Here is a 9,312-nt window from a genome sequence, read left to right as displayed (position 1 = left end):
AATCATTCATATACAAATTAACCAAAAAGGCAAACCCTGCCTATTATTTACTGCATTTATATCCTAAAAGTAGAAAAGTCACCAAATGACAATGTAAAAAACATGAAAAAATAGGTCCAACTTCAAAGTACATTGTTATTTAGGGCATTGTAGTCTTAAAAATGGAAAATGCACCTAATAACAATGTAGTTAGGTTTTTGATGAAAAAAGTCAAAAGAAAAATACAAAAAAACAGGGGGGAAAAGTGAAAATTCAAAGTATGTTGCTATTTACTGCATTTGCCACCAAAACTTCAATACAAATGCTTCATGTCACATGCAATGTTCAAATAAATAATTATTAAAAATGATTAGTTGCAATTAGAGGTCTATAACAAACAAAAAGAGCAATACGGGACGCCAAAGAAACACATCAATACTATATAAACCTGAATGAATGACTATTTTACCCTTCAGCCTATTTAATACATACAAATAACACAAAATAAACATATACTCAATAATCATTATGAAATTAAACCCAAAATATCAAAGATCTTTAAGCCCAAAATTTGAATCTAAGATGTAAAAAAGACATAAATAACCCTGAACCACCTTATCGTCGCCACAATGTCGAGCTTGGTTGTCAAAGTTTCCAGATGCCCAACTGACAGCCGGCAACGTTCAGCCTCCGGGTAACCATCTTTGCTCGTTTTGCCTAATAAAAACGGGACATTCAACATCAGACACTAACAAATGGAATGAAGTAATCTATATACATATATAAAGATTGAACATGAATCTTGGTTTAAGGTTGATTTGATACATATACTAAAAATAAAAGATTAAAGATTTACAAAGAAACTATACCTCCTTCACAAGATCACTAACAGCAGGGACACCCAGACAACCAACTAACTGCAGTCCACATTAGGTAAGACTTACTTTCTTTCAAAAGCGATAATACCTCAAGATCTATTTCAAACAAACTGACTCATGATTTGGAGTCATAAGATCTATATCAAATATTTGATATATACTCAAATACTTTGTAGTTGCATGGATAGGAGGAAGTAGTAATTGAGAAAAAAGTTGATATCAGACCTCAACTATTGCCAACAGCTAAACTGGATGTCTTTCAGTTAAAAGTCAAGGCTGATATTGGTTTACTTGCACCTGGAACTTCGGTTCCTTCGGTATCTTCCACCTGAGGACACATGTTTTTAATCAAACCCTAATCAAAATGTTGAATGATTTATGACATTCTTAACCATACACATGGCACTAACCTGTGTATTTATGACATTTTTAATCAAGAACCGAAAAACATTCTTAACCATTTGTTTCTGCATTCAGTAAAAAAAGTTATATATATATATATATATATATATATATATATATATATATGAGATTGAATAGTTGTAATAATAACTAAAAGTATATTTAAAAAAAAAACTAAAAACTTTAACCTTTAGTATAGACTCTTCTTTCCACATCTCAATTCCCCTAAAACAAAAAGACCCTAAAGATGTTCCTGTCAACAAATATTGGGAAAATTTTAATCATTGGTAAAAAAAATTATTGGTCTTCAAGTCAATGGACAGATCCACATCACATATGTGACATCTACTTGTATAAATTAATAATTTAATACCTAAACATCATATAAAGTACATTGGTCTAAACCTACTTGACAATAACATATAGATAAACACTCGTAGTTTTTATTAATCTTAGTTAAGCAATAATGCAATTCTAAACCTAAAAAAAAATAGAAGATTATTCAATTGAAGATGTATATATAACAGGATGATGATGAGAACAGTGATGAGTCAATAGGGAAAAACGACACTAAGAAAACAATAGGGCTAAATCATAGTCCAGAATTGGTACTTCCCTGCAAGGATGTTGTACTCTTAGATTGTACCAAAACGATGATGCAGATGCTCCCATTATCATACCTGAAACATGAATTATTAAGATTCTTCTATAAAATTAATTAGAATTTCAGAAGATTTCAATCAATCTAATCTTGATCACAGTTCAAATTTGAATTCAGAGCATACACTTGGAAAGAGCATACAATTAATTTTAGTTAAGCAATAATACCGTACTTATTCCCCTTTTCCTGATCAACTTGGAATTCTTTGAAACCTACAAACAGAAAAAAGGAAAATCAAATGACAAATTTTAAGCCATATTTATTTAAATCAAAAGAAGCAGAAAAAAATTGACTGAAAGAAGGAGGGTTAGGGTTCAATAGCCATATCTGATTGATAAATTGGTAACGAACAAAAAGGAAAAGAAAAAAATCAGTTGTACTTATCCCCAAATCGGAAATAGTTAGTGAAGACGGACATGTAAATAAAACTCAAATCGAAACAAAATCGCTTCTTCTCGTTCACACATGTAGTAAGTAAAACACTCCAGTCGTGCATGTAATTGTGTGAGAGAATAAATGATGATTGGATGCCTCTGATAGCCACCGGATGGACGACCCCGCTGCACTTTTCGGTGATCGGCATATGTTTGATCGATTTGGGGTTTTCGGGTCGCTTAAGCTTTGATTTGATTTCTTCCGCAACGCGACCGTAGATCATTTGATGAGGATATGGTGGAGCTTGTGTGGGAAACTCAAAGACGCTGGAGATGGCGGTGGTGGTCGAAGCGGATCTAGAGATGGTGGTGGTGGCGGCGACCGGTGTGGTGCTTTTAGGGCTTGTGGGGGCCGACGAATCTGAAACCCACTTTCTAGGGTAGGAGTTGGTGGAGGTAAGAAGAAGAAGAGAAGGCCGTTAATGGAGATTTCTTGAGCGGAGGAAGGAGGTGGTATGAGGCGGTGGGTTTCTAGCACTAGTAGAGCATACCGAGGAATAAAAAGAGTTCGACACATAAACATCAAATACAGAAAGCGAAACCTGATTGGTCGATAAAAAGGTGAAGCAAATCCAAAACGACACGTGTATACAAAGGAATTTACAAAATGACCTTTAAAAGAAACTACCTACAATTTTAACCATATATATATATATATATATATATATATATATATATATATATATATATATATATATATATATATATATATATATATATATATATATATATATATATATATATATATATAGATGAAGGGCCAATTATGTCAAACCTTAGCCATTTTACTGTAGCTGAGGTTGGATAATTTTAATATATAGTATAATTATGCAAATACCCAACAAGTCTTCTTCTTCAATGGTCTTTTCAGTTTTCACTCATCACCGTAGAGCATGTCCTCCGGTCACCATCTCCAGTGATCACCTGCTCTAAACTATCATCTCCCTTCTTCTCCAAACCACCACTAAACCTCCGCCCCTCTCACTCAACTATAGGATCCCACTATCTGCCACTATCTTACCCTACTTTCCCGATCACCATCTCCGACAATCACTCTTACACCGGAAAGCAAACTAAAAATAGGAAACCCAAATCTCAAAACAACCTTGCCGCTTTCAGTCCTCTATCTTTTTTTCTTTTCTCAAGGTCACAAGTCTTTACCCAGCCTCGTCATTTTGCCCATTTGCATTTTCTCCAAGGATAATCGGGAAAAACAGGGAGGTTGGTAGTGTAAACTTCTGGGATTGTCTAATCAATTGCCGACCCTTTTATTTACGATACATTTGAAATATTTTAATAAAGAATACATATCTAAACTGCATAGGAATTCATTTTTGCTAATATCGCTTGTTCCTTAGACAATCTTGTAACCTTGATCACATCCACATGAACATTTAAATGTTTACCTGTGACACAAAACCATCTTTGTTTCTTGGAAATCCCACTGGTATTCAACCCAAAATCCAAAAACTTTTAATTTCTGTAATCCATTATTATAAAATTGATATAAGATGATAGCGGGTTATATTATATATCAGTGGTTGCCAGAGATGGTGATCGAAAAAAAGAGGGGAAGATAGTGGCCGACGGTGGGTTTCTACTTCTGAGTGAGAAGGGCGGAGGTTTACTAGTGGTGGCAAAAGGAGGGAGGTGATAGTTTAGAGGAGGTCATCGGGGATGGTGACGAGAGGGACTTGCTCTTTGTTGGCGACTGAAAGAGAACCGGAAGAAGAAGACTGGCTAGGCATTTACAGATTTGGTGTATATAACTTACCCTAAATTATATGAGGGTATAATTGTCCATCCACTATTTTTTTCAGTGGATGGATGAAAACGTTATGTGGAAAAATTAGCCCCCAAACCAAAATCCTAGACTGTCATCTGCCTCCAACCAACTCTTGACACACATTATGGGTTGTTTCTTAACACAAGATTTAGTTCCAAAACAGATTTGACGGACCAAAACACTCAAAAAGTGGAGCTCTTTGGTTCTAGGGTTTTGAAGGCAAAAAAAAAAAAAAAAACGACAAAAAGGTTTTGTTATCTTGGTCCTATACTTCAACACAACACAAGCAACATTTAGGGAGCTACATACGGTCTTAACAATTCCAAACATGCCATTAACAAAATCCAAGAGCTTTAACAATGGATTGAACTTGTCCTTGCCAAAAAGTTTCAGAAATAAAATGCTTATGAGAAGATTTCAAGTGCTTTTGAGATCATATTCTTGATTCAAACTGAATACACTTGATATTAAGTGTTAAAGAGAATAATAGACATCATTTAGACCAACAAGAATATTTAAAATCCAATAAGCCCGACATCAAAGATTTCAAAACAGAAAACTCGCAATATATGCGATTTTGGGAGTACATTCACATGCTTTTTTGAGGTTATTTTTGTGGTTCAAGCTCTATACACTTTATCTCCAATGACAAGAGGACCATATGACACAACTTGAGAAGATCAGCAGGTTAGAACTCCACAAAAACGATAACAAAAAGCTCCGAAACAGAATTTTTGGAATGTACATTTTTCTGGTGAATAGGAGGCTGTTGGAGGCTGCTCCGGCCTCCACAGCGCTGATGCATGTTCTAAGGACCATAAGAAACGGAGTGGAGAAAAGGTTCAACTGCCTGATGACCCGGTTCGCATATTACAACAAGAAACTTCACAAACCCTAGCAATGGCGGCAAGGGAAGAACCTAGGCTATTCACAGGATTTTTTTGAAATGAAAGGGAAGGTAGGTCGGTCTAATAGTAACAGGAAAATGGTATTAGGGTATAGTCACATCCACTTTTGATTATTCGAATTTGTGTAGCAGCCAAAGTGGGAAAGAAACAGGTCAGAGGTACCTGCGTCGCTGCTCGTTGAAGAAGGCACAAGTTTCGCAGCTTGGCGTAAATGGTCCCTACAGTTATCATGCGAACAAAACCCACCCCACTTGATATTCTTTCTTCACACTAATATATATATATATATATATATATGGAAAAGGGAATATATGGCTATTAGGTATTTAAGCTTAGGAATAGAATATAAAACTCGACGTCGTTTTGTAGATGAACAATCAAATCCTTAAATTGATTTTACGATTTCCTAGCATATGGTTTCTTTCCTTCTTTCGATCTTAGTATTCACGATCATTCTTTATTGACTAATCATCTTCAACCCTAATATCGTCTTTTTTGATTTTGCATCGCTTGTTCCAGGTCGATTTTAGTCGTTAATTTTCCTGCAGTGATTGTCTTCTTCAAATTCACATCCCCTGTTCCATTCTAGGTAGTAATTAAATATTTCCCGGTAATAATAAAGTTGTGCATTGTTTATCTTATTTAAATTAAAATTAACACATTCCCATGTGATGTACAGTGAAATTGGGTTAGTAGTATAATAACATTATCCATGATTCGTTTATTATGCTCAAAGCCCAATAAATTACTTCATAGAAAAGAAAATTGAAAGATCATGTTGTATATTCCAATTATTAAGAAAATAATAGGAATTACTTTGTTTTTCTCCTCTTCATTTCTATAAAGCACATATTACCTTATTGACAGTAAATAATGGAAGGTTCTTTTTGCAACATATTAAATTATACTTTGTTTGACAGCTCTACGGTTTTATATTTTCTAGCTATAAAAAATGTTTAAAATGTAAGTTCTTGTGTTTATATGTACTACAGGTCATTCACTATGAACACAGAAATACAAGTAGCAGACAAATCTATTGAAACACATATGGTTAACGACATTGATGCAAATAGTTATCTAGAATCAACTTTAGAATGCGAGAAAATAAATGATATCAATGTAAATCTGGGTCATGATGGAGATGAAAGTATCATTGGAAAGGTTTTCAGTACACCTCATGATGCATATACGTTTTATAATCAATATGCTTTTTTACATGGATTTGGTATACGAATTCATTGGGCCTTTAAAAACAAGACGACAAATGAGCCATACCGTAAAATGTATGTTTGCAATAAACAAGGCTTTAAAAGATTGAAGGCTAATAGTTCTGGGGTTGCAAAGAAACAACGTAGAAATTTGAGGACCGGATGCCAAGCAATGCTTCGAATTTCAAAAGGAAAAGATGGGATATGGTTTGCGGACATGTTTAACGATACCCACAATCATGAGTTAAGTGTTACACCTACAAAAGTAATGAAGCATCGTTCTCATGGGAAGCTTCATCGTTCATTGGCATGTAAATCTCTTATGTTGGAACTTGGTCAATCAGGATTAAAGCCTTCCCAAATAAAAAAGGCTGTTAATGCAATGAAAACTCCACAGGATCTTGATGTTACTTCAAAACAATGTGTGGATATATTATCTGAGCAACGAAGACAATACAAAGGTAAAGAGTTTTACGGGCTTATCAAACATTTCCAAGATAAAGCATTAGTAGATGATAACCAGTATTTTGTTGTGGATTTATTTGAGGACGGGTCTCCTCGAAATATTTTTTGGGCCGATGGAAGATCAAGGGATGCCTATACTAAATTCGGAGATGTTGTTGTCTTTGATGTTACATACATGACAAACAAATTTAAGATGCCATTTTCTCCATTTGTTGGGGTGAACCATCATGGTCAAACCATACTGTTTGGTGGTGCATTACTAGAAAATGAAAAGGAAGAAACTTTTTGTTGGTTATTTGAGCATTTTTTAAAGTGCATGTTCAACAAGCACCCATCTGCAATGATAACCGATCAAGATAAAGCAATCGGTAATGCAATAAAAAAAGTGTTTCCAAACACTCGACATCGCTACTGTGCATGGCATATTAAGAAGCATGAGCTTGAACATCTCCGACTGCTTGTAGCCCATTATAGTGATTTTAAGGAGTCTTATAGACGGTGGGTAAAAAGTGATACAGTTGAAGAATTTGAAACAGAGTGGGAAGTTATGCGTGGTAAGTATAACCTTGAAAATTGTTGTTGGATCATCGATATGTATAACCAACGAAAACATTGGGTTAAAGCCTACTTAAAGGATGTTTTTTTTGCTGGCATGACAACCAGTGGACGAAGCGAGAGCATTCATTCCTTTTTTGATGGATTTGTAAATTCCAAGACAATGTTGAATGAGTTTGTAGTTCAATATGATAAAGCAGTTGAATCTCGAAGAGCCGTTGAAGAAGATGAAGACTTTAAGACTATGAACTCGAAGCCAATTCTATCTTCTGTTCATCCAATAGAAGCAAAAGCAGGTGAATGTTATACCAAAAAGATTTTTGACATTTTTAAAAAAGAATGGATAGAAGCTACACAAAATTTAACTCATGAAACATTAAGCAAATGTACAGAAGAAATCAAATATAGAGTTGGCCAAGTGGATATTGATAAAGCGCATTGGAGATTTGTTAGTTATCGTTTCACGAATCAAGTGGATGTCAGATGTTCGTGTGCTAAGTTTGAAACATATGGCATATTATGCAAACATAGTCTATACATGATCAAGAAGAGAAATGTTCAAACCCTTCCTGACCATTATATTTTACCTAGGTGGACACTTGATGCAAGGTTTAGCTTGGGTAGTCATAGCGTCGGAATGCATGAGATCAATACCGAAAAGGAAGTTAGTGCCTTAACCCTATGGTATGTCCATGCAAACTGTAACAAAGCAATCGAACATGCAAAAGACTCCCCTTCAAAGATAAAAAAGTTCAACAATTTAGTGATAAAGTTTTTAGAAGATGAAATTATTCAGAAAAAGCCAAATGGACCTCAAAACGTACCTCAAGATTCTTGTGTAGGAATTTCCCAGTTAGACATGATGCCTCATATATCTATTCGAGATCCAGTTTTTCTTACTAACACGAAAGGGCGTCCTAAAAATGCAAACAGGATTAAGTCTTCTTTGGAGCTGGCAAAGAAAAAGAGAACTTGTTCTCATTGCAAGGGTCTGGGTCATTATGCTACTGGTTGTTCAAGCAGAAAGGTATTTTTTTAAGCTTTATGATTTTTGTAATCTAATGCTCATTTTTTATTTTTCTTTTTGGTATAGGCAGAGGAGGCTTTACAAGAGAAACAATGAAGCTATTTTTTTAAAGTTATTCTAGGGGTGGTACAGAATAAGAGAACTAGCTGAATTTTTTTTATTTGATTTACATAAACCAATGAAATTGGTTATTTGAGAGTTTTCATTACTATAATAAAATAACAAAATTGGTTATTTGATACTTGAGTTTTCTCCACTCACAATGTACTTTATACTGTTTATTTTAATTAGTGATTTAGTATCATGGGCTCTCATTTCTTATTGGTATTTACTGTTTAATAATTGTTTCATGTTTGTGTATAAGATCCGATCACCATTCTTTGATTTTGTTATTATAAAATATTTTATGCACCAAGTGTACCTTCTATGATACAATGCACTAATGAAACAAAGTGTAGGTACAATGCAATAATAGAAATAAAAATAGAAAGTAAAATGCTATAATAAGAAAAAAATTACTATAAATCATTACTTTAATATAGTCATAATCAATTTAAAAAATAAATTTACAACAAGAATTTTTCTTGACATCAAGTCTAATAATTGACATTTGCAATCGGATGCAACGTCTGACATTTGCAATCGAATGTGGGCGTCCTGAATAAAGATAGAGAGCAAGCAATAACAAAAGCATTGATGACCCTTTAATAAAAATTAGTTGCATAAATTGCAATATATACTATTATATATTGTAGCTTTGCTGTTGGTTTGTGAACTAAGCCATATTAGATGCATCCATGTTGATCTGTGTACACAAAACCAAAAAACCAAAAACAAAGGCTTAAAAAGGTTTTAAAGTAAACATGATGTATCAACCAGCATGCCATCCCACTCTTATACCTTTACCACTCTTATTTGATATATTTGACATCAAAAAATATGCAAATCTGTAAAGGTTAGAATATGTGCTCAATAATTCTGATGCTCTTGCTGACAACACTAGAGTTCC

At 34.2% G+C, this 9,312-nt stretch overlaps 1 protein-coding gene and 1 long non-coding RNA gene across 2 annotated transcripts; one reads left to right on the top strand and one right to left on the bottom strand.

Moving 5' to 3' along the window:
* Positions 1-244: 244 nt before the first annotated feature.
* LOC111892062 (uncharacterized) lies at positions 245-1,326 on the bottom strand. Its single transcript, XR_002850421.3, has 3 exons — positions 1,268-1,326; positions 849-1,185; positions 245-696 (listed from the first exon to the last, which is right to left on the bottom strand). It is a non-coding gene; the product is annotated as an uncharacterized LOC111892062 (long non-coding RNA).
* A 1,255-nt stretch (positions 1,327-2,581) lies between these two features.
* On the top strand, positions 2,582-8,399 carry LOC128127215 (protein FAR1-RELATED SEQUENCE 5-like). The gene is made up of 4 exons (XM_052765645.1): positions 2,582-2,684; positions 3,893-4,004; positions 6,041-8,303; positions 8,370-8,399. The coding sequence occupies exons 1-4, from the start codon at positions 2,582-2,584 to the stop codon at positions 8,397-8,399; spliced, it is 2,508 nt and encodes an 835-aa protein (XP_052621605.1).
* The last annotated feature ends 913 nt before the right edge of the window (positions 8,400-9,312 follow it).

The sequence above is a fragment of the Lactuca sativa genome, chromosome 7 (assembly GCF_002870075.4).
Source record: "Lactuca sativa cultivar Salinas chromosome 7, Lsat_Salinas_v11, whole genome shotgun sequence".
Taxonomy (NCBI): Eukaryota; Viridiplantae; Streptophyta; class Magnoliopsida; order Asterales; family Asteraceae; genus Lactuca; species Lactuca sativa.
The sequence above is the reverse complement of the archived record's forward strand: the minus strand, read 5'-3'. Positions and strand labels throughout refer to the sequence as shown.

Coding starts and splice junctions, on each gene's coding strand:
- LOC128127215 (XM_052765645.1), top strand. CDS start 2,582: ATGAGGATATGGTGGAGCTTGTGTGGGAAACTCAAAGACGCTGGAGAT. Junction 2,685..3,892: donor TGGTGGCGGCGACCGGTGTG/GTGCTTTTAGGG, acceptor ATTATATATCAG/TGGTTGCCAGAGATGGTGAT. Junction 4,005..6,040: donor GTGGTGGCAAAAGGAGGGAG/GTGATAGTTTAG, acceptor TATGTACTACAG/GTCATTCACTATGAACACAG.